The sequence below is a fragment of the Argiope bruennichi genome, chromosome 11, assembly GCF_947563725.1.
Source record: "Argiope bruennichi chromosome 11, qqArgBrue1.1, whole genome shotgun sequence".
Taxonomy (NCBI): domain Eukaryota; kingdom Metazoa; phylum Arthropoda; class Arachnida; order Araneae; family Araneidae; genus Argiope; species Argiope bruennichi.
In genome coordinates, this window is record NC_079161.1 from 31,550,643 (window position 1) to 31,577,150 (window position 26,508).

The 26,508-nt window shown below is 28.0% G+C and overlaps 2 protein-coding genes across 3 annotated transcripts in view; both read right to left on the reverse strand.

Moving 5' to 3' along the window:
- Positions 1 to 9,648: 9,648 nt before the first annotated feature.
- Positions 9,649 to 13,697, reverse strand: LOC129956509 (uncharacterized). Its single transcript, XM_056068428.1, has 2 exons — positions 13,610 to 13,697; positions 9,649 to 10,871 (listed from the first exon to the last, which is right to left on the reverse strand). Exons 1-2 carry the CDS (start codon positions 13,695 to 13,697, stop codon positions 9,649 to 9,651), a joined length of 1,311 nt encoding a protein of 436 aa, XP_055924403.1.
- A 3,628-nt stretch (positions 13,698 to 17,325) lies between these two features.
- Positions 17,326 to 26,508, reverse strand: part of LOC129957639 (uncharacterized) — a 30,653-nt gene continuing 21,470 nt past the window's right edge. For both annotated transcript variants that reach the window (XM_056070071.1, XM_056070072.1), the window contains 4 exons: positions 24,960 to 25,039; positions 23,335 to 23,514; positions 19,314 to 19,421; positions 17,326 to 18,171 (listed from right to left, as the gene is read on the reverse strand). In XM_056070071.1, the coding sequence (XP_055926046.1) occupies positions 17,729 to 18,171; positions 19,314 to 19,421; positions 23,335 to 23,514; positions 24,960 to 25,039 (811 nt within the window). In that variant the 3' untranslated portion in view covers positions 17,326 to 17,728. The remainder of the gene's footprint in view (positions 18,172 to 19,313; positions 19,422 to 23,334; positions 23,515 to 24,959; positions 25,040 to 26,508) is intronic.

A 26,508-nucleotide genomic window follows, 5' to 3' on the forward strand; every position in this document is an offset into this window, starting at 1 on the left:
GGTCCCTTTTTCTTATATGTATTCGTAGCGACACCTACTAAAGTCCTGAAAAATTATTTCAGCTAACAATTAAATATTAATGAATAAATAAAATAATAAAAATCCACCTATTCTTGATTACATTTATTGGAATTTTGAAAAAAAAAATTAAAAACTGGAAAAAATTTTTAATGAAATCTACGATTGCAAATTTCAAGTTATCATATGAGAACATTATTATTTTTAAGTCATTATTTGTCTTAATTAATTTAAGTCCTTAACTCGTTTAAACCGGTTTGAAACAATCACAAGACTTCTCTATCGGTCTCTATCCCTCTCTCTCTCTCTCTCTCTAAGATGATAATTTTTTTTAAACTTTCATTTTCAATTTTTCTTGCTAGCAAACAAAGGTTTGGAGCTCGACCGATTTTGAGATGAAATGATACCATAGTTCTACGTCAACCTTTTAAAAACGCATCTGCTGTCAAAGAAGCATACATAACAATAACGCAATACTGGTAAAAGCAGGTAAAAAAAAGTATATGCGATTAAAAGATGATGAAAATTGCCATTTATGCTATTCATTGCTTACGCGATTTCAAGCTTCAATATCCATTGCCTACGTGATTACAAGCTTTAAACCCCCCAATCAAAACAACATCATGTTCTCACATGATAAAAAACATATTTTAAGGCACCAAGATTATTTCGAATTTTTATTTCTTATAATAATTTGAGTCAGTTTTAGAAATTCTAGCTCTTTATATGTTCTTTCACAACTTCTATTAGCACATGTTTATTTCGATTGGAACGCAAATTTTAGAATTTATAAATGTCTGAAACCTGAGGAATGATATCAAAACCTCAAAGTTCAGTTTCTTGGCAGTTGAAGCGTTTTCTCTTTGTTTAATTTTATATGCGCGAGAAAAAAAAATCAATCCGCTTGTATTAACTCCTAGAAATACAGACTTTACAAGAGATATTTTGAATTTTCACCCCTGCATTCAAAGTTCCATAATCGATTTTTTAATGCATCTGATCCCTTAGATGCTGAATTAAAATGGCAAATAAATTTAAGTAGATTGATTATTTCTCTTTGTAAGTTTCAAGCTTTAAAAAGAAACAAGAAAAAATAAAGGGAGGAAAAAAAAAAAAAAAAAAAAAAAAAACCAATTGAGTTAGGAGTTGTACAAAAGACAGCAGAAGAGAAGTTCAGTTCTCTGACTTCTTATCTTACAGTTTCTCGGGTTATCGTTCACAGAATTTTGAAGTTAAATACTATAGTGCTTCTTGTTAGTTTCATGTTTTGTGTAATTTTTATTGCAGATTCTAATCGATTTAACAGTCGCTCTTTACTGGACTTAAGCCGTAAAAAAGCAAAGTATATGTGCAGATTATTCCAATTATGCAAAATATAGTATCCCTTTTAATAGGGAAAATTCTCCAAACAGACATTTCTATTCCTTTTTCTGCTAACATGATAAATTTTTGCTCAAAATATTTCGATTTTTCTCCGGTTCCTCGCATAACCAAAACTTTGGAATCAATTTCTTGGGATGCTTCAGACACCTTGGACGCTGAAACAATCATAAAAATTAGCAAGATGAAGTTGACGGAAAACATCAAAAATACTTCCGCTCTTTGCAAATTATTTCCATTGTGAATCTTTGGTTCGAATAAGGTGTACACAGAAAAGCACATAGAGCAGGAACTGTAAACGATTGTATTAAATACAAAAAACCCGAGTTCTTTGTCTATATGGTCAACAGTGGACTTAATTTTAAAATATGAATACAAAAATTCCTCGTAATCGATATTACGAATTGTGCTTAATCGAAAATCAAAGTTCTGAATTATACATTTAATATCGAGACAGATGGCTGTGTAAAAGATTGCAAAGACTTTAACAGGCATCGTCAGAAACAAAGCAATAAAAAATTGATATGCCACGCCCGCAATGGTATTATACAATGGATTGGAAAAGTGATATCCGTTTAAAAAATGAGATATATCAATAACCTCAAATATTACAAATTTTGGAAGAACTTCAATTGCAATAATCGTTAATACGAACGTTTTAATCCAGAAGATTCTTCCTAACAATCTAATAGCTTCAGTTTTGTTCACTAATTTAACAATATTCTTCAAGCTGTTAAATTTACAGATAAGAATAAAGCGATGTGCAAGAACAATGAAACAATGTATGAGCATTGATGAGGAGATAATAATGTCATTCGAGTAAGCTTGTTTAGAAACCGAAATTATCATAAAGATCTGAATTGATGTCAGAATCACATTGAACAGCAGAATTGTAACAGAACAGAATTTTGCAGAATTCTTCGTTTTGGAGTCGAAATTGATTGGAAAAATCATGCCACAGTGTAACAAGATAAACATGAACTTGTACGTTGAATTCATCTTTTGATGATTAAAAAATATCTACTTCAACAGTATTATTTATCAATCAAATCTTGAAAGCAAATGTTTAAGAACTTCTTTAACAGATTCGTGGAGATTTTCTTACTTTAGGCAAAAAATATCGTTTATGTTGTTTTTTTTTCAAACAAGAACGAAGAAATAAAATTTTTCGTATAAAGTGGATGTTTGTAATTTGTGGTCAGTTATAAAATGTCAGGCAGCAGCTTAAAATGCGAAGAATGTTTGCTTAACAAAATGGCGCGTGTCAGCTCTTACACCACTCACTTATCTAATCGATTATTTAAGTCAACAACAGAGAATAAATTTGCGGCCGTAAATCTATATAAAAATCAATTTGCTTGCAACTGTAGATTTTTAACATAATCAATAATTTTCTCACTAACAATGATTTTTTTTTTTTTCCTTATTAACAATGATTTTTTTTTTTCATTAGCAATGATGAACAAAATTGATTTTTGTGTACATTCAAATGCTTTAAAAGGCGTCTCAATATCGATATTTTATTATCTCAGTGAACTGTTTTGTATTAAAAACGCTTTTGATCAAATGAATAATTCTAATTTCTTTTACAAGCTTTGAGAATTCACTAAAAAAATAGAATCTTACCTTTGTTCTTTTTTTTTTTTACGACGCTGTACCATTCTTCATAAGTACGATTTTTAATCTATTGGATGAAAATTAGTTAACAGTTTTATGGTAAAAGTATATCTCGCAAATTTAATCTTTCCTTATATAAAGTAATTGAGTAACCTTAAGTACAATACTAATATAAACAAATAATACTAAAAATAAAAAAAAGTTCTTTAAAATGTGTTTTGTTAAAGCAGTCAAATAAACCTGGCTTTGATTCTTTTATCAAAAAAATTTAAAGGTGAAAGCAAAAATTTTAAAACTATAAGACACTGATATAAATATTCTTAGTAAATTCGAAGTTTAATAACATTCGTATTAAAGTTAAAAATTTCAGTGATTTTTTCCAGAATTTTCATTCTTTTGATATTCATTGCGGTTTCATTTGTTAATCGTTTTACTCTCAACGTCCTTTGTTTTTACCATTTTTATTTTATTTCCAGATTTTTAATTTAAAAAAAAGCTAAACAAGGTCTACTTACTAAAAATTAATCGATTCATGTATGTAAATATCCCTGTCTATTCATCTGAAATAAATAAAATCTGATAATAAGCAGAATCTTCATATATTGATTATCAACGATTTTGAAATAAAAAAAAAGAAATTAGGATGAAATATTACTAGCCTAAGAAAACGATTTACGTTTCAATTCAACAGTGAAAGAAATCGTTGTAAAATGTGCTACAAATTTTTTTTTTAAACATTATGAAATATGGCAGAAAGTTAGTATCATTGTAAAGATGATTTTCTTTTTAAATTTTAAGAGGATGTATGAATTATTTTTATGGTGTAACATTTTCTGAAGTTACCGCCCAAAAAAACCTTGATATTTTGCTTGATTTTTAATAAAATAAAATAAAAATATATCTCCAATGTACATATTTCCACTCGCCAAAGTATATAAATACCAAGTTTGGTAGGTTTAGAGCAACAGTTTGCTCTGTACAGCGCCAACAAAAACTTTCATCTTTATTATCAGGATTATTGTTACATATAATCTTGTAAAATGCCTTCTAAGTATGTTCTTAACATTAGTGGTACCGTATGAAGGAATTACATCCTGCATGAAAATAGTTTTCATAAAACACATCTGTGCTTGCAGAGATGGTTCAATACTATTCTCTAGCAGCGATGTATAAAACTGTCCAGTTGCAGTATATTAGTTGCGAAATGCCACATATATACTGAAAAAAATAAATCAAAACTCTCTACAGATCAAAACGTTGAACGAAATTTGGAACGTAGTTATTTATTTCTTTGGTGGCAAGAACTCGTTTAAAAAGGGTATTCTAAGTTTTATTTAGAATTTTAATTAAAAATAAATCAAAATTTTCATTCTTTTTTTCAGTAACACCAAAGCATATTTTACTATAAAAATTATTTTGCACCACTTTGAAATTCAAAAATAAAAATTTCATTTATTTATTAAATTGACTAAAATGTGTATTAATATATTTTAGAATCATTCTTTTCAATGTTACAGTTAATGGATTTGTACTTCACGGTTCACGACAATATTAAATACATTTTTTTGTGTGTACACGTGATCTAAATAATGCGAAAATTTAAAAAATAAAATAAGATAGACAAATCAGGCTTAAAACAATTTTAGGAAAGATTCTTCCCTTCAAGTTTCGAATTTTCTTTTAAACTATCTAAAATTTACTGCCAAATGGCTCTTTCAATACGGAATCAAATTTGAGTTAATATTAATAGATTAACGAATATTAAGTTTAAAAGCATTAAATCTATTGCATTGTCATCGGAACACACATCTCAAGTAAAATAAGAACTCCAATGCACGAGGAAGGGACAGAAAAATTTGCCCTCCATTTTTTAAAATGACATTTCCGTATGATATAAAAGCACGTTTTCAGTTTAGTTATGTGAACGCCCCGCCCCGTCTTAAAAGAAAAACGAGAATTGCTCTTGTAAGGGCCTGACAATTTTGAATTATGGTCAAATGTAAGGATTGGCTTCCCCTATTGAAATTTCTGTTCCATACCTGTGAGGAGGGGTATATCTGAGCCCTGTATGCTTGACGTGTGTCAAGCTCTCTTACACAGAAGTTCTTCGATGCAATGGAATTTTGTGATTGGAGCCTTTAGCTCCTAAGTTTTACCACCAGGTCACTGAGTTCCATACAGAAACTTTGAATTGAACTTCGGCCACAGAAGCTTAAAAGATTTTATGGCAACATGGTTTGTAGCGTAGCCTTTACGATTTCTCCTGGAATGTTCCATAAGAAAAATAACTCAAGAACTTCGCAGTTACAAAAAGAAAAAATTAAAATTTTTATACATAAGCACTTGTTAATTCAAGTGCTGCAACCATATTTTGCTAATCGATGGTAGCCAGCAATGCGAGAAGTATGCCTTGAAATCATGATATTTATAAAAGATGCCTTATTAAAAATCCTGGTGCGATAAAAAAAATTATTCCAAGCCATTGCATCGATCACAAATGGTCCAGTGTGTTGTAAACAACAATAAATGTGGTATTTTTAAAGACAATACTGAAGCAAGTTTAAACGCTTACTTGAATTTTTTAATAAGTACTTTATTCTTACTTGAATTCTTTCATCTAGGTGACTTCGTTTGAACACCCAAGCACATTAGCAATCAATAAAATAGAACGCAAATTTAAATAGAGGAATCAAATGAAAAGAAAATTAATTCACTGACGAGGGGAAAAGATCGAGTCTCCATATAGATTTAAAGATCTAAATCGATTATTTCTGTTCAAAGGCAGTTTAGACGTTGCTATAGGCACAATTCATTATTCGTAAAGATAATAAAAATACCACCCTTTGAGATTCTGTTCTTCGAACATTGGATGACTAATTTCCTAATTGATATATTAAGAAGGATAACCATAAGCTCCATACCCTCCTGATTACATTCCCCTCGATTTCTTATTTTTGGATAATATCAAGAAAAGAATCTTTGTTATGAGAGTTCGTGATATAAAACAGTAAAAGCTAGGTTTGGTTCATCTTAGTTATATTAACATCTCATCTTGCTCTTTCAGTTTTGATCTCTTTCAGTTCTCTCAGCTCTTTCGGGACTGATTAATTTAATCCTCAGTCAGATGACGAGGGCATTAAATGATGTGCTAGTTAGCACTTTATACTTTCCGAACATATCAGCTATAGAAAGCTAAGAAAGCAGAAGTTGTATCTAGTGTTCCGTAAAAAATGTTGGGAACACGAGGTAAGGGCTGGAAAAAACCTAGACATTCTTTGAGTTTCAAGGTATTGTTACAAAAACGTATTAAAATACAGGATATTTTGATGTATAACATATGAGGTCCCCCGAATATAGCGTCCTAATCTAATTACCCGCATATCCGAATTGTAAATATACTATCCGAATTTGTAAATATTAGACGCTGCATACCTTGTGGGACACCCTGTATTATTGCAGTAATAGGTTTTAATATAAAATTCATTATGGCTTATATGGTTAAAAAAAATAAAATTTGTCTGAGTATAATTGTTTTAGTACATTAAAATTTCATAACGGTTGGGAGACTTTCTTCCCCCCTCCTCTATTCAAAGGCATTCGAGTATGTCCTGAAAGAGCATCTAGAACAAATCGACAGTTCGGGGGGGGGAGGAATTCTCATAAATTTCTTTTTAAATACAAATGCATAAAAATACATATAATAGGATATAGGATATATGGTTAAACCAGCGAGGGAAAAAAAAAAAATCTCAAAACTGAACTCGCATACTCTCTAATAAAGGAAATATTTTCCTCGCCAACATAAAATTTTGAATCTTTTTTTTCGAAAATTACATATTTGCAAGAGGTGAAGCAAAAGCTCAAATTCAAAAAAGAAAAAAATATATATCTAAAAACTGTTTAATGTCAAAGAAACTTCCGGAAATCCCCGAATGAATGTATTTTCAACATTTTTAGCAGTGAAGTTTTTAATTCTTTCAAGAATACTGATTAAGAAACAGAAAATATTGCTCCAGGTATTTTAATTCAATCGTGTAGTTCCAGTAATTAGCTGCAAAATTTGAATAAATGTATCTTTTAATGATGCAATAACGTGATTTCGTTTTCATATTTTTTTTTTAGTATTAAACGTATCATATCGATTCTCCTTATAATGTGCTATCGTCGAAATGTATTAAACTTTTTGCAGAGGCATTTCATAATTTAAAATTGTATTAAGATTTCAAAGTTACATATATTGCTGTTATATATACACATAACAAAAATGGATCCATGCTTTAAACGTAAATCTGCCAGTTTAGTATGAAACCAACTTTATTCAAAAACAAACGATTTCCGATTGTTTTTCTCGACTAGCAGGTTGACTGACGACAGCCATACTACTTTCACCAAAGCAGGACTGCTATGTTGATTACATTTAAAGCATCGTCGATTATTTATTTAGTGGTTAAATCAGTCTTAACAAATAAAAATTCCCAGAAAAAAATGAATGCTTATAGAAGTAAAAAGAAAAAATTAACCGCAATTTACTTCGAAAGGAGTTTAATAAAAATTAATAGATAATCTCACATTTATATGTAAATTTTAAAAATGCATAAAGAAAATCCAATAGAAATGAGCACCTATCGATGTTCTTATTTATTTACACTAAATTGAAAAAAAAAAAAAAAAGTAATGAAGCATTTATGACTTATTTTCTTTCAGTAACTGGTCCAAAACTTGAAGCACGTCTGTAAATCGGGTGGTAATATCTCATTCTAATCGCTATTATAATTATTGCATTTATTTTCATACATAAATGCAACATATGAATAAACAAAAAGTTCTTCAGACACATTTAGTATAAAATAAAAAAAATTTGATACAGAATTATAATTTTTTTTGTTTCAAAAATTTGTGTTTAAACATAAAATAAGTTATTGCAAGCTTTGATTTGTCTTTGATTAATATTAGATAATGCCACTTTAAAAAAAATGTGTTCATTTTTACTTTTTATACCAAAATATATGAGATATATTTTCTTATCTAAATATATTCTTATCTGATATAATTCAGATTAAGAAGCCGTGTTTAATATTTGGATTACAATTTTATTAAAAGAACATTTCTGCATGGAATGTTGTATTACCTAAAAAATCAACGAATTTCTCATTTCTACATCTATTCAACACACATTTTCCTTCGCGATATCCCAAAAAATCATTATTAAAAGAAATTTACAAGGAAAAAATTTTTTACATGTTTTGCGGAATTTATGTAAAAACGATTCTGGTTTGGATCGTAAATCTTATTTATCCCAAAATAAAGATATTCCTTACGATAACATAAAATTAGCTTCAATGTTCGAATGCTGATTTTTTTATAGAAATTGTGCAGAACGATTCCTTCCTTAAATCAAAAATAAAGAAAAAAATTCATTGATAAATTCTATATCCTTCAGCAAGCATTTCATGAGAAACAACTCAGATAAAAGGGGAAAAGAACAAAAGTCGAATACTAGGAAAAAGTCATAAACATCTTCCTATTCTCAAAATGATTAAAATGAACGAAACTAGAATGCAGTAGAAAGAAACACATTGGTATACACCTTTTGACAAATGAGACGCTTTTATTTCTAAATGTATTTATAAAAGCAAGTTGTGCTGTATGACTTGGATTGTTAACTTTAGGGTAGTTATAATTTAGCTATAATTATTGTTTATAATATGATTCTTGAGTGCGTAACTCAAAATGCTTTAAACCAAAATTTCATTCAGTTTCTGTGAATGGTATGATAGTTAAGGACTTATACCGGGTGTTTCAAAAATGACCGGTATATTTCAAAAATCAATAAAAACTAAACGGGCAGCGATAAAAATACACCGTTTGTTGCAATATGCTTGGGAGAACGGTAAATTTTCAGGCAGACAAACTTGCGAAAATAGTTACAATTTTTAACAAAAGATGGCGCTGCAGTCTGGAAAAAATCTAAACTACGATATTTTACAAATATCCACCATGAGCAGCAATAACATGGCGTAGTCTCAGAATGAAATGAGCAGAAACCCGTGTTAAAACGTCTCAAGCGGGATGGCTTCACATGCAGAACAGACGTATTGCTTCAGTTGTTCAATTGTTTCTGGATTGTGACGATTCACCTGATCTTTCAAGTGTCCCCACAGAAAGAAGTCGCAGGTGTTCATGTCTAGCGATTTCAAAATTTTTCAAACAGATCCTTTATTGTATCGCTTTTCGGCTCTTTGGTTACATTAAACTTTCGTTGAAAACTTCGTCTTGTTGCCACAACACTGTGTTCTGCGCGGAGGAATTCCAACAACAGAAAAATCCTTTGTTCTAAGGAATAAACCATTTTTTCACAACAAACTTGCAATCTGTGAATAGCACACGCTTAAAGCAGAAAGACGACTTACAGAAAGGCGAACTCAGAATGCGGTTTCTTCTATATCTTTCAAATCGCCTGCAGCGCCATCTGTTGTTGTAAATTGTAACTAATTTCGCAAGTGTGTCTGCCTGAAAATTTACCGTTGTCCCAAGCATATTGCAATAAACGGTATATTTCTATCGCTTTTATTGATTTTTGAAATATACCGGTCATTTTTGAAACACCCGTTATATCAGGATAATTTTTTATGATTATCCTGTATATGAAGAAAGAAATAAACTAGAGAGCTTTAAATAAAAGCTAAAAGATTTATTTTTATTTCTATTTATAGAAATTTCAATTACATTATTTCCCAGAAAATAATCAGTTAGAATCACATTAGAACAAGATAATTCATTTCGAAACCAGTTATCTATCACGGAGTTGGCTAACTTCGCTAATCTTCTTCGACTGAACCATATATTAGGTGTCAGAATCGCGTTGGTAGCCGTCAAGTCATAACTATACGAACAACAACCGACGAGATAATTATGCAGAATTGTGACATTATGAGTATCAATCCACCAGTGATGTGCATTGAAGGCAATAGAATCCTCAACAAATCCTTTATTATACTCTCCGTAAGCAAACAGAATCCGTTTATCGATTTTCCACAAAAAATCCAGTGGCATGTCTGAATATTTATAGTCTATCAAAAATTTCCCAAATATCCTTTTACCGAGTTCCATAACGTCTCTGTGTTGCCAATCTTCCAATTCAAAAGATTTGAAGAATCCGGTTATTTTCCTGTGGAAATCGACAACAACTATTTCTTTAGTAACAGAAACGAAATCCTTTACCTGCTGAAGAACATTTTCAAGTGTTGGAAGACCAAGATGGAAGACATCGTGAGTAATAAAAATTCTACTTGTTTTTTGAGATGCACCTTCGTGCCATATCCGCAAATCCAGATATCTTATACCATACACCAACTGGTTGAATACTGATTCTTCCTGAGTAAAGATATATCTTTCGTACACAGTATCTTTGTAAGGGTCGTATCTCATGTAACAGCCCGAATCATGCGTACCTGGGATCATAAGAGATTTCAAAGGTTTGTGACCAATCATATCACTGATATTATGCATCCAATCAGGATGTGTAAGAAGGCAGCTGGAATGCACCACGCTTCCAGCTTCCACATAGGCAACCCAGAACCCAAGACATTTAGAGACAATATCTTCAGTACTAAACTCGAAATAAGGGAGTGAAACGTTGGTTTCGAATCTTCCATCCGGACAGGCGATTGGTTTGTGAAGTGCCAAGTGGTTTCGATGGTTCAGTCTGGGATCGTGAGAGTACAGTCCGACGAAAGGGAAAGATCTTGCAATCCTTTCGCAGTCCGCATTGTAATAATTTAGAATGATTTTTCTGAGGCAGGGTTGAAAGAAATAGCTTGTTGCGATTGATGAAACGGTGATGTACACTTTAGGATCTGAGAAAAGATTGGACAATTAAAAAAAAAAAATGAGTCTGCGACATACATTACAGAGGAATCAAAAAATAAAAATAATGAATTTGTAAATAATCTAATCAAAAAATTCATTTTAAAATTCAAAATAAAAGTTTTTCAAGGATACCAATTTTATTTCCAATCAACTTTTATCTAATTTTAATAGTTATTTAAAAAAATATTTTTATTGCAGTGCATTTCATTTACAAGATTTAAACTCGCACACATTGTGCCGATATTGAATACAATCGTTTTCAAGCATGTTTTAGCACAATTAAATAAAGACAATTTCAGAAATAACATAAAAATGAACTAATCAAGTCTAATGTATTATCATGCTTCGGTGCTTTGAACTTGAATCTTCTTTATTTTTTGGAATCTTCTTTATTTATTTTTTACTTATTTATTTTGCAAGAATTTGTCTCTTTTTTTTATTTTAATGTTTCTCTTATTTCATACATTTGATACATATCCCATATTATAAAATGTACATAATTTTATATTTCTTATAATTATATTAAGACATAAAATTTACCTTAAAATGTGTACAATATTTTTTATCTTCAGACTTCCTTTCTGATACATAACACCTCTCCATGCTCCTGTGACTATAATCTTTACGATTATTCAAACAGTTGGTTGGACACCATTCTGATACAATAATTTTTTATTTTACTTGTACTGAAATAATAACTAAAAAAATGGACTGAATAAAAAATTTGAATTTATTTAGTTTTACAAAAGACCATTCTTAATTGTATGAGTGGAGTAGCTATTTACAGAATCTCTATATATCAAGCGTTTTATTTCCATAGTTTTTTTTATCCAACCTATCTATCAGTCACATACATAAGCCAATACCGGTTATACATTAATCCGACAGTATAGAGATGATGAAAGACATTCATTTATAAAATATAATAAGGAAATACAGAGTATAATAAAAGTTTTGAAAATTTATAAATGTGTCCTTAATTATTTAAAATATTTATGACAACATTGAATAACAAAACGGAACTCTCATTACAAGAAGAATAATAATCCAACAGTTTTAAACGACCCTATTCAGAATTCTATCGCATTTTTCAAGAATGTCTAAACTAAAACGAACATTCACAATAAAAATAAACTTTAAAAATCTATAGGTAGCCGAAAGTAAGCGTAGGCATGCATTTCCAATAAATCAAAATTTTCCAAAAAACCTTTATCCTTTAAAAAACCAAATATAAAATACACTTACGCCGACTTCCATTTTCATGTTTATTACCAGTGAAACTTTGAATTCCAAAAAATATGTAAACTAAAATGCTCAAGATGAATTTGATTTTCATATTTACTTCTTAACGATCTAAAATTGCGGCATGGATAAATAAAATGTGAAACTTCTATTTCTTAGAAATATTTTGTGGGGGAAAGTATAAAAACACTAGAATAACAAATTCCGGTGTTTTTATAATTTAACGAACTATTATTTTAAAGCAAACTGTTAAAAGATCGGAATTAATTCGTGGTCAAGTGATTTTTTTTAACTGTATACTTTATTTGTGAATCAGAAATACTGCTTTCAATTATATATTGACTAACTGTATAAAATTAATTAAATATTTTTATTATAATATAGGTATTATAATATTTTGTAATATTTTATATATTTATAAAAAAAACACCTTTTTATTTCCACAAAGAATACCAACAAAAGAGAGTGAGAGAGAATTGGACCAAAAATGCATAAAACATAATTTAAAGATATTTTAACGATTTTTATTCTTCATAATTTAAATAATCCAATTTTTAATTTTTTGTCAAAATTTCTTTGTTAGAACAATAACGAATACAGAGCAGCGAACCGATAAGGAAGTTAAAAATCAGGAAAAAGGAAGCGTAAGAATTGTTCTGAACTTATAAGGTTTTTAACAGGAAGTTGCTAATTTAGCGTTTTGGTTCTGTGTGGAAAAAATATAGACCAAGCAACGCGGAGTTAAAGTTACAGAGAAGACCGAGTTCGAGTGACTAGAAAATTATTTTTAGAACATGGATTAATTAAAAACGATTACGAATACATGCATGTTATTTTATATGAAGCGATATTAAATAAAAGGCAGTTAAATTATCCCCCCAGAACAATAAAAAATTAGTCTTTTTCCAAATAATCTATCCGTTCTAAAATATCTTTATAAATCGATGAGGAAAAGGTAAAAGAATTTTAATAGAGAGACAGGTTGCAAAAAGATTTTGGGCAAATGTTTCAATCTGAGTAGTACGTAGTTATTACTTCTTCACTACACAAACTTCAAAAACTTTTTTTTTTTTGCGAAGAATTTTTGTTTTGTAGTTTATTGCTGCTGAATTCATGTTTTCACAGATTTTTGACCACTTTTATCTTAAGAAAATCCTTCTTTTTATACAGTTGTGCGGCAGATTTCTTTTGAGATACAAACTCATATTTCACAGTCTGAATATGGTATCAAACGACTCCACGCTTAGTCTTTTTCTTTCTGAATTGACGACCGAGTTCATATTTAATCTAGCCTCACCTTTAGGTCAGTAAAAACATATGAACATGGCACGTGCTCTTTTTGATACTAGTGAAAATTGTCTGTACTGTTCAACTTCCATCCACTGATTCCTTCTACTGAGGTTACCGTAAACTGGCAGCATACCTCCAAGTTATAAGCACTTTTTTGCAACACTAATTATTTTAGGCACCACATGAGGAAGACCTTTCATTAATGTCAAAGAAAGAGAATGCTTCTGATAAACAAGACTAGTTGCCAAAGCAGATTGCAACAGGAAATCATCCAAAGGCATCTTCTGCAATGTTCTTGAACACTCACCACATGCTTCCTGTATATATGTATTTGGAATTTTTTCATGACATCCAATCTTGACTTTGGGTTGAAGTGGAAAGTCTTAAATAATTTTTAGCCTTATAAACTACAGATTTTGTGGGAAGACTTCGTTTGTTGTGATGTGAAGCAGAAAATTTTGTTGACAAAATAAAATTAAAACGGAGAAAAAATGAAAAAACACATACACAAAAGAAAAAGAGAGACAGAAAAAGAAAAAAAAAAAGTGGAAGAATCACATTCTTGAACAGAAAAATTCGTTCAATACAGAAAATAACATTCTAGCTATCTACTCAGTCTTCAAAACAAATAACTCAACTATGGAGCAGATCAATATTCTGCGATTCGAGTGTTTAAATTGTGGTGAATAGCATATAAACCAGTCAACAACTACGCTACACGAGCATATGCTTTTGTACCCTGGTCATGTTACTGGACTGCGAACCACAAGGTCCCAGGTTCTATCCTTGCGCATCACAATCCCCAAAACTGGCTTATATGCTATTCACCATAAAATCTTCACCTTCTTCTCAGTCTTGTTATATAACCTACTACCAATCCCTTTTACATTAACTGTTCTTAGTTTATCCCCATTAATCTTTGTTCTCCCTGCAAATCAATCTCTGATAAGAAAGGTTATAAAATCAATCATAGATAAGAACTGTGCCAACCCGAAAAAAAATGGGATCTGATGCTAAGTTGATTCTTGAAACAAATTGCATTCAGCAAAATAATAATTTATATCATTTCTCTGTTTATTGTATGGTGGAAATTATAGTAATAAATAAAAAGTAAAATGATAATGATAAATATAATATTTTCATAAAATTTACTTTTAATCACCAAAACAATAGTTTAAAAAAGCAAAAACGACTGCTTTATGAACTTATATAATAAATTTGATATGTAAATCAGCAGAATAAATCATTTTTATTCCATTTTTTAAACATGTTTTCCATCAAATTCATTGATAATGTCATCATAATTTAATTGCTTTTTATGCCCATTTCTGATCTAACTGATAAAATTTGTTAAGGAGGTAAATTGTTCTCGATTAATGCTGTAATCAAGTAATATTATATTATTTTCATTATGAAGATGTTTTTTTAGCCAATGTAATGGTAATTGTTAAGATCAATAAAAATTTCAGAACAGTAACAAAGTTTAAATACAATTCAAATAATTTATTATTTAAATATCCTCTAGAGTGAATACAATCAAGTCTTGGAAAGCCACATTTAAGTCTTTGTAATATTTCAGAAAATGTCTTTTGTCAGTTTATGAATATTATTTAAATCATTTCTTTAAACAAAACTTACAATGTCTAATGTACGCAATAAAGCTAGTATCTTTTTTATTAGAAATAATCATTCTGTCAGTTATTAGAACTAGAAGTAGGCGTTAACTATCAGCAAGCGTGGGTGTGGTTCAAAGCACTAAACTTTGCCTTGGATTGGTGGATGTGAAATGTCCACAAATCATGAGGTAACATACAAATATGTATACTAGCATAAAGCAAAACAACAGCAACAAAAAAAAGGGATAAACAGAAAATTTAAAGCACAAATTCAGTCGGTAGTTGTACTGATCACAAATTCAACCAATAGTAGGGTGCCTTCAGGCTGGCCCTGAATGAGAGGATCATGCTATTGACTTTCAACATATCTTTAAAATCTACCAATTCTTGCAGGGTGTTCTATAAACAATATTTTTTTTTTCCTAGCTCAACAATGTTAAAATTTTCTAATACATATATAATACCCTCACCCCACTCCCACTCCTGAAAATGAATTTTTCATGTTACAATTGAAGTCATAAGAATACAATTGCATTTTCATTTGCTAATATTTTTTTTTCTTTTTATAATTTCTTGAATTATAAAAGATCATTTTATGATAATGACATTTTACAAGCCTTTGATCATGAAAACTGTAACAGCCCCAACTGTAATATTCTTTTCTGAAAAACTTGTTGATTGTTAAAAAAAAAAAAAAAAATATGAAAAACTTAATTTGCTGACTTAGCTTGTTGATAGAAACTCAAATAATTAGAAAAGAGACAGAAAATCTCCTTCAATTTGTTTTTCTTTTAATTTGTTAATCGACATTCAAAACTGAAATAATTATCAACTGATCGCTTCTAGCAACTAACAAGCTCACTAGAAATACCGGTTATAATTTCAGATAAATTGTTAAGATATAATTTCATTCCCATGATTCTGCCAAATTATCAGATATTAAAGTCGTGTTGTTTTAATTGCCTTACTTAAGTTGTTTATTGTACAAATGAATCTTTCTAATGGAAATCAATCCCATAACATCATACTGCTATTAAATGTCCCATTCAACTATCTTTTAAATTTCGAGGCACTGTAACTTCACTTTTTTATTTGCTATTTAGCTCCAGAAAAATTAAATTTCTTAGCTTGCAACAATGGAAAAGAACATGCAATAAAATATTTGAAAATACAATTTAAAAAAAGCAAAACAATCTGAATCTAGGGTAACAATGCAATCTATTATTAGTGATCAGATAAAAAATTAATTTAAAAAAATTCTGGAAAAATATGCGCAACCACTAAATTGATATCATTAACAAGGTAATTTTTTAAATTTGGAAACAAAACAAAATTTATTTTTAAGGAATAATATTTTCAAAAGTTATTGTGGAAAACATCAGGTTTAACTTTCAATTAATTAGACCTAAAAGAAATTGCTCTGGGGTGCACATTCCCATCCACCAAAATACAAATATGCCAATTTTGGTAGTCGTAAATCAAACAATTTGGTTTGTAAAGCATCAAAACAAACACATTTATATTTATTATTAGTAGAGATAAATAAAATTTTAAAAGAAAAAGGCAAGCAAGAGTGCAAACAAAAAAATGTGAGATTATCTCATTTTTTGAAACTATTATTACTTTATTTTTATTTATTTATTTTTGCAAAAAATTGTTTTAAGAAAAATTAGAAATTACTATAAATGACAAAAAGTTTCACAAATTCTATAGATATATTATAAACAATCAGTTTCCTGTCGTTTGGATTAAAACAAATGACTATAGCTTTTATATTCAAAAATCTTAATATTATCCTGCACTATTAAATGGCATATAAACATTCATAAAATTATTTATTTGATTTTTTAAATTAACAAAAAGTGTATTTTGGGTTTATTTTAATAATTTATTGATTAAAAAATGCTAGATATAATGTTTATTAATGTACTACATTATTAATGAAAAATATCTATAACCACAATGAAATTATTTATTAATAAACGTTTTCATTAAAGATTTTATTATAAACAGTTTCCTCTTGGCATATTCTGCAAATGATCTTTGTAAAAATATTTTCCTAAACAATTAAGATAATAAAAATATTTCAAAAATAACAGTAAAAAAATATAATTAACATATATACACATACTGTATAATTCATTCTTCTTTGTATCAAATAAAATTTCTTTTTGTTTATAATTATTTTCAATTTATTTTTTGACAAAAACAGAACATTTTATTATAATTTTTTTCTTTTTACACAGTAAACAATTCAAAAATTATATTCTACACAAAATTTATAGTAAAAAAATGTTATAAAAATAATGATGATCTAAAAGGATGATACAATGAACATTTATGCATATTTTGCATATGAAATGAATTTATATTACAAATAATTACTCTAATGCAGTTGACAATGAACCCCAATGAAATGACATCTAAATACATTCTTCTTTTGCAATAACTCCTGCATATGAAATTATCTGCAGCATATGTTTTAAATTTCCTGGTGGTAATTCAATGTTTTTAGACTTGTCACAAATAAATGAAATTAAGAAATATTGAGAATGATCCCTTCTGGAATACAACAACAAAAATAAAATTGTTTGCTTAAGACTTATTGATGAAGATATTACAACATGAATTTAAAAAAATTATACAACAAAAATTATATACATATCCATACAAAATTTCATTTTTATAGCAAATGGCTATTTGAATGCAGCTGCAAATGTCTGCCAAAGCTTTAATTCCATTTTAGCATTTTCTTCTTTTGCAACAACTTCTGCACATGAAATAAACTTATTAACAACTTTACCAAAAGTGTCTAATATGGAAGAATCTTCCAAGCACATGGTGTTACTTTCAGCTTTATAATGATAGCACTTTTTTCTATCATGGGATAAAGTTTTAATACTCGTTTCAACTTTTGGTAAGTCATAGATCTGAAAGTAGCTTGAGACAAGGGTTTTCAATGTTCGTAAATAAAGATGATAATCTTGAGAATTTTTCAAACTAGGAAGTTTTGAATCATCCTGATTGTGGTCTTGTAATTTGGATTCAACTTTTTGTAGCATCGTTCTCATTTCGTCAGTAGTACTATAATCAATAGGTGTTTTCCCCCAATTATCAGGGCATTTAACTAGGGCATTTCCTATAAGAAGAAAGGATGTGAGAAAGATATGATCTCAAATATTTATAGCTAAAAAATAATGAAGTTTTTTAAAATATGCCTTTTATTAATATACTAAACAGTAAAATATATTTTTCTTATGAAAATTCTGAGTGTCAAAACAAAACCATAAAAGCGTGAAGTACATAAAAAACTTTTTTTTTTTATTGAATGATTCACAGATTAAAATATTCAACATAATAATTTCCTTAATATTTTTTCAACACCTCAAGCTTTTGAATTTTTGTTAAACTGCACAGATTTTTGATAATAGTAAAATATAATATACTTATATTCCACTTTTTAAAGCACAATAATAAAAGTTTTATCAAAAGCATTTTAAGTAAATAAAAAAAATCTAATTTTATGAATCTCTACTTTAAATTATAATTGTTTTAAATATAATAAAATCTTATGATCAATTTATTTTTTGCAAATATAATTTACATTTATTTATTAATTAATTAATATATTAAATAATGAATTGTGATCAAAAACTTGCAACAATACAAAATTTCAGAAAGTGAATGACAAATCAATCATAAACTTCATCCTTACAAGCATGAAAAAGTCAAGTTAAATAAAAGTATGGAGAAATTTTACTTCCAATGAAAGTAAATCAAGTTATATTGATGAACTTGATACAAATATTAGCTGAAAAATGTTGGCAGATAACTGTAATTAAATTTTAATACAATAAAGTGATTGATGAGAATAAATATTAGGTTAAAAAAGTAATCAATTTTCTTAATATACAGATATTATTCAAAGATTAAATTTAATAAAATATAGTTCCTTGGAAATCAAACATTTATTATATAATTTGACAACTGAGAACTTTGGATATAAATAAAAGTATATTGCTGTACAATAGATGTAAAAAGAAGCCATTTAACTTATTAATTTAAAATAAAATTCCACAAATGTGTAAAAAATTATGGGATTGTTAATATTGTAATATTATAATATAATCAAAAGTAAATGGCAACATTTCAATCTAGAGATTTTCAAGTTAACAAGTCACAACTCTGAAAGAATGATTAAAGTTGATGAGAACAAAATAAAGATATTAATAAATTTCAGCTGTGTTCATAAATATTTCAAAAATCAATTAATATACTTACCGGCTCTATTCAGTAAAAGATTTACTATATCAAATGCATTTACATAAACTGCACAGTGAAGAGGAGTCCGACCTTCATTATCAGTAGCCCTGTAATCAATGGTTCTATCTAAACGACAAAAATAAGAGTATTAAATTACAAAAAGGCAGAAAAATTATTTCAAGCTCATAAGCAAGATGTCATAATATGATAAAATACTATCAAATTTTGCATATGCCTCCGATATTATTTTTTAAGTATGCATATGTCTCTGATATTTTTTAAATATGAAAATTAATAGCCCTTTATGAAGAAAAAGTAATCAATCCATTTTCAAAAAACATCTGGGTGAGGATATTTACTGCTCTGGAATATGGGGTAATTTGAAAATTCTTGCAAAAATGATATACTTCAACAGAAGAATGGTAAGGATTTTTTTTTTTTTTTTTGATATCAAATAAAGTTTGAACTACAAACGAATATAGTCCTATTGTCAATAGATCCTTTTTTAAATTAACATGCATGTAGTAGATGAATAATGTGTCATTGGATAAGCTTTTTTGCCTACTTCTGATTAGCATGCCGAATTTACACTAAAACACTCTACTCAAAATTAAAAAAGAATCAAAACAATAACACAGCCAAGTTATATCCAAAGAAATAACTGCACAAAAATTAATGAACACATTTCATGAAACACTGCAGAAAGAAATTGCAGAGTTTATTACAGTTGTGATTATATACAAATTGAAAAGTCAGTGGATAAGAAATATATCCTTTAGATTTATTGAATAACTTAAACCCACTAGACTTTAAAGAAAAATACTTCTATTCTAATCAGAATTTCAAATGTTATCAGTTTTCTATCATATACTACGAAGTAGTCGATGCTCACTGAAAATAAAAATCAGCACATCAGTACCATCATGTCTTTTCTAGGTTCACAATTTTTATGCTGGAACAAAGGATAGAAACAATTCTATTAGGGAGCATAGAATAAAATTTTGAGAGGACCACAGACTTTTTTTTTTATCTAAAACTATAATAAACTATGTTTATAATTGATCTTGACTACAAGTTAATACAAATTTTCGATTAACGACAACATTCTCTGAATTTCTTGCTGTATTAAATAGATTTTTTTAAATACATTCAAAAACACAACTTTCTAACTTTACATTTGGAAAAAAAAAAAAAAAAAAGGAACACCCTAAAATTTCAGTGGGAAAATAATTTAAGATATAGCAGAAACTTCTAAAAAGTGTTCAAATCATAAAAGCTCAGTTATAAGGACTGTGCTATTTTAAATCCATACAAGGACCATTTTGGGGTCTCAAACATTGAAGCAAGCAGTTTCATATACCAGCCAAGATATTCCTAAAAGCAAAAATTAAAATGCAATTGTTTTCACAAGTTATTCTAATCATGGATATAAAAATTAATTCTGGTTTCTTGTTTTAAAAAGATTTTGGTACATATGCAATAATTTTTCCCAATATACACATTCTATCAGCATAATATTGTTAACTGTAATTCAGATAAATGCTTGAAGAAATTCTACATATTTATGCAAAGAAGTGAATGTCATTTATATGCAGCATCATTCACAGTACAATATTTTCTTTTAGTGAATTCATAATAGCAAAAATATACAGAATAATTGGATCTAATTTGTATGAGCAGCAAAAACAGTAAAATTAATTCTAAGATGAGTCATCATACACGGTTTACAAAATTAGAATTTTCTAAAAAGGTACTTACTACCTTAGAAATGATACCCCCCCCCCCCATATTTGAGAATTCTGTTTAAATTATTTATTAGAATAACTGAAAAAATTAACAGCATTTCCATGATGATATTCAATAGAAACTTGTTTCTAAACATAATAACACAGCCACAAGTTACAAAGTAAAGGAATATGATTAACTACAAGATTATAAATTAAAGAAATGAATTTGGTGAAGTATACAGCAGAGAAACAAAGGAAAATAGCACTTAGTATGTAATGTGACTTTTTTTCTTCATTTATGATCATCAATTACAAGTACAAATGGTGAATGGATTGTGCGTGTGTGTGTCATCATAAACTTTAACAAAAAAATTGTCACATGAAAATTTCTTCAATTTTAATGAGAAAATAACTTGTGATGTAATTTTCTGATTAAGTAAATTTCATTTTTTAGAGCTTTCTTAAAACTATTTCAGTTTCTGATTCCCCCCTTCCTGCCCCCCATTCTTTTCTTAAGTTCTGTTTAACATGATACCTGAACACATTAATGCAAAAATATTAGAAAAATATATTGCAACTTGAAATGGATAAATGGTCAAACATATTCCATGCGATATTTCACTGAAATTGCATTACATGTATACTTCCCACAAAAGCGTTAATTAAAACCAATTTATTGCCAAATATTTACAAATTTTGATTTAATTAGCATGTTAATGGCTTTTTAGGTTAATATTTTTTTACTTTAAAGATTTCATTAAAATATGTATGTTACTATTTTTTTAATATGTATATCATATAAAAATAATTAAAGTACTAAACTTTTTGAAAAATCAATTAAAAATATTAATTGACGATTTGTTTAGTTACAAATAAATATAATTCATTTTGGAAGATATTCTTACCTAGACAGACTTTTATTCTACTAACAATTTCTCAAATATGATGCTATAGATTAATTAAATTGTAGTTGAAAGGCTCATAAACAGTGTTATATTATATATATATTACATTACTTACAGTACCTTTTGCAAGTAAATATATAATTATATTAACCCATTAATTGCCAATTTTTTGGCCAGATAAATTATGTATATATATATATATATATATATATATATATATACATATGCATAAAAAGTTATGTAACAGCATAATTATAATCAAATTATATTTCAGTTTGAAAATATTTGATATTTTTGAAGAAGGGCATTGTTATAAAATGAATATTTCAATAGAAACAAAAAAACTGTGTAAATAACAGATCATTACTATAAATTCTAAATTACATATTTATGTATAGAATTTCATTATAATATAAAACCAAATCAAAAAATCCAATGCTTCAAATTTGATGATTCTGCTCTGTTCAGCTTACAGATTAATTTCAAAATTGTTTGTTATAAAGAAACGAAGCACAGAATACACACTTTTCTCTACATACAATATTGATGGATATCTGATGAATAAAACTAAATTATCAGCCATACCAATATGTTTTTGGTGCCAAATGCTGTACTTAAAATTTTAAAATCCCCAAATGTGGATCGTGGCAGCTAATGAGTTAACATTTTTACTTCTTTGCATTTGAAATTTTTTAATAATTAATTCTTATTTATACTGCATTCATCATTTGAAGACATAAGAAAAAAATTAGGAGTCACTAAAATATAAAACAGAAATTTCCTAGATATTAAAAGAGCATAACAGACATCAGTAGACAACTCATATGTAAATGAATGGGAAATAATCTTTGAATAAATATAATAATAAAAAATTTGTAATTTATTCTATCAGTAGAATTAAAAGTAACCAGTTATATTAATAATTAATTTTTCTGTAAATTATCAATAAGCAATTAACAATTATTTAATTAATTTAATAATGATTTAAATATTTCAATATGAATAAACACTGTAGTACTAATATTTTGTAATTCATGGAGTATGTATTTTGAATAAATTTGGCAATTACACTAAAACTTTTGATAGATCTGCCTGTGCCCCACCACTTAAGCCATTTCCCCTATGCAACTATCTTGTAAGAAATCCGCCATAGATACCACCACCTAAAAAAAGAGCTGGGCTATTCATAATCTCTTTGCTTTCCATTTACTATACCACATCACATACCAGTTAATCAGTTTTAATATTTGAATTTCATTATATATATATATATATATATATATATATATATATATATATATATATATATATATATATATATACAGCAATCAATCTATATACTTAAATAAGCATAAATATTATAATAATCTTCAGAGGAACAAACAATAATTAAAATTTTTATCTTACCACCCGCTTCTTCAATCAAAAATTTAGAGCAAAGATAGCTACTAGCTAAACAAGCTTCATGAAGAGGAGTATTTCCGGCACTGTTTTTTACATTTATATCTTTCTTTTTATTCCCATACAGAGCAGTAAGTAAATCAGCAGGTCTTCCTAATCTACAACACTCATGTAAATCTGTATCTCCTAAAACAGCAAAAATGTGAATTTTTTTAGATAAATAATAATCATATAAAACAGCAAAGCAGTAGTCAAAGCAATATTAAATATATTTTCTAAAAATTTTGGAAAAAAAAGAGTTATTAAAAATTATAGTGTATCAAATATAAAATGTTATAGAATATAAAGTATCTACAGGGACCAACAGTGAAGATGGCATGCATCTATGTAAAATGTTTAATGTCTAAATGCTTTTCATGTAAAGACTACAAGCAAATTAAGGCTTACTTCTGTTTCAACATGGAAGTTTATTTTTTCAGGTAAAATTGCACACAATGTTATTATTCATGAGTGATTTTACTAAAACAATCTTAACTCAAATTCTATTTATTTACCACTTTTTGTGGCGAAACAGTATGTGCCATCTGTTCGGCTTTTCACATGCTAGCAAGAATGACATATATTGCCATTTCTAGAACAGTGAGCATGCATTTTGGACATTGCTTTCACATAATTGGGTTAGAATTTGAAAAATAAATTTTTTTGGAGACCAGATAATATACTAAATTTCATTTGTTTAAATCACTGTATTTATTTTTATCAAACTCACTCAAATGCAAGCAAAAAAGAAAAGAAAAAGGTTGATAAATGGTTAATCCATTATCAGATATAATAAAAATTCCAATATAGATCTACAGTTTTGATGATAAAACCCAAAAAAAAAATTTAATTATTCTAGTTCTTTACTAGACAAATAAATTGATTGGCTAGAAGGCTGAATGAGTTGGCATGTTTACACATGGAAAATTAACTTTCCATAAATGGATTTCATGCAAAATTTATTAGAAAAGCACAACTTCAGTGTAAACCCTATATACTGAATTTCATTTATCAACCTCAATGCATTTTTGAGTAGGCGTGTTCAAAAACATTCAAACATAACTTTAAAAAAATAAGTCTTTTGATCTAAACTTGTTCTAAAACACATAAAAACAAATGAGCTATGATGAGCTACAAATGATGATAGCACCTTTCATTGTGTTTAATAATACAATATTAATAATATATTTTTATTTGAAATTTTTATACGAAAGTCACAATTGCCATTTCTGCTCCTATAATTGTGAGCATAAAGTATAAGAGATACCTTATGTGTACATGGCACATGCTCAAAGATAATAGAGGTTTACACACACATGCGCTCAATCTTCTTCACAGTTTATATCTGAACTATAATGAAATAATACAACTAACTTCATTTTCTTTGCAGGCTAAATGCCAATTTCAAATAAAAAAATAGTGCATTATTTATAAAAACGGTTCAATTGCATGTTGAATCAAATGAAAATTCTAAACTGCATAATTATTCAGAATTAATAAAGTTTTTAAAGAATGTTTTTAGGTGAAAACATTTATAAAAAATTAAAAAATGCATTTAAATTCTAATAAACTGAAAGGAAAAGAAATTATACCAGGTATAGGTTCCTTCGAAAACTTCTTTAATTTCTTTACTCGGATAGATTTTCTCGGAGAATCAGATTTTATGGGTGATCTGAAATATAAATTAAATAATACAAGTAAAGTTAAGAATTGATGCACTCTCCATTATTCAGATGTAATAAAGGACATAAGCATCCATCAATAAATACATTCTTGCATTTCATTTTTGTCAATACAGGAGAGGAAAAAGTAATTAAATAAACTTTTATCAAGAGCTAGCAGTCTTAAGCGACCAGCTATTTTCTGGGAATATTGAATAGACTTAATTTTAGCTTAATTTCTTGCATACAGCTTGATGCTTGGGAGTTTTCAAAAAATATTTTAATCACCAAATTATGACAGATTTTAAAGTCATGTTATTTTAATAATTTGGGCACCTGTTTTATTGTGTACATCCAGGATGAGTCTAATAAAAGATGAGAAATTGACTTGCAGAGGCATAAAACAAAATTCATATAACAAGATGTTAATGCTATTTATTGCACAGCACAGATTGATGTAATAAATACCTACAAATTTGAAAAAAAATGGAAAATAAATTATTTTCCATTGAATTGAATATTTATTACACCAAAAGAAAGAACCAATAAAATATTTAATAAAAATAATTTCTTCATCCACTTATATAATTCAACCTGGAATGAAAACAAATAGGATAAAATAATTTTTTTATTTTATATTTTATTTTATTGTACGTTTTATATCAGATTACTTTTATTGTATGTTTGCATCATTCAGATTTGATGCAATGTTTAACCCTTTCTAGGGCTGTAGGAAATATACTTCCCACCAAATTTATCAATCTTTGTATGAAATTATGTAGGTTGGAATAAGTTCTGACAAATTTTTTTAGAAAGACAGAAATTTAGATGCTTCAGTTCTTTATCTTACACAAAATGATGTGTCTTGATTTGTTACTTAATTATTAATTAATCAAATTAATTAATTATCAAATTAAATTCATCTAATAAACTGAACAAATCCCTTTTCTTATTCTAATTTCAAGCCTAAAAATATTTTAATATACTATGACTAGAAAAAAAATGGCCCTTTAAAGGGTTAAGGAAGTAAATCTTTGACTGGTACTAAATTTCAAGTAATTGTTTTGTCATTTTCAGTCTTGAGAAAGGCCTTCTTGCAGTTACAACAATTTTTTAAGCCAATGAAACATTCTGAAGAGTAAGAATACAAATGAATTATTTTTAAATAAATTCTTGTAACATTGTGACTCCAAGAAGCAAAGTTGGATTTAAAAAAACAACAACATAACTTTATTAAATAAACTCAGACAATCAATACTGTCTTGCCATATGACATTTAAGTCTTTATAATACTTGAGAAGATTGTTTTCAGCCAATCTGTGAATGTTATCCAAATTATATTTTTTATTAAAAAAAACTCATTTTTGTGATAAATATTTTGAAATTCTTATTTTTTATTATGCAAGAACTATGTAGTCAGTACTAGCTATTTCTAAACATAGAGAGATGCAAAGAATCCAAGCTTGCTTTAAACAGGTAG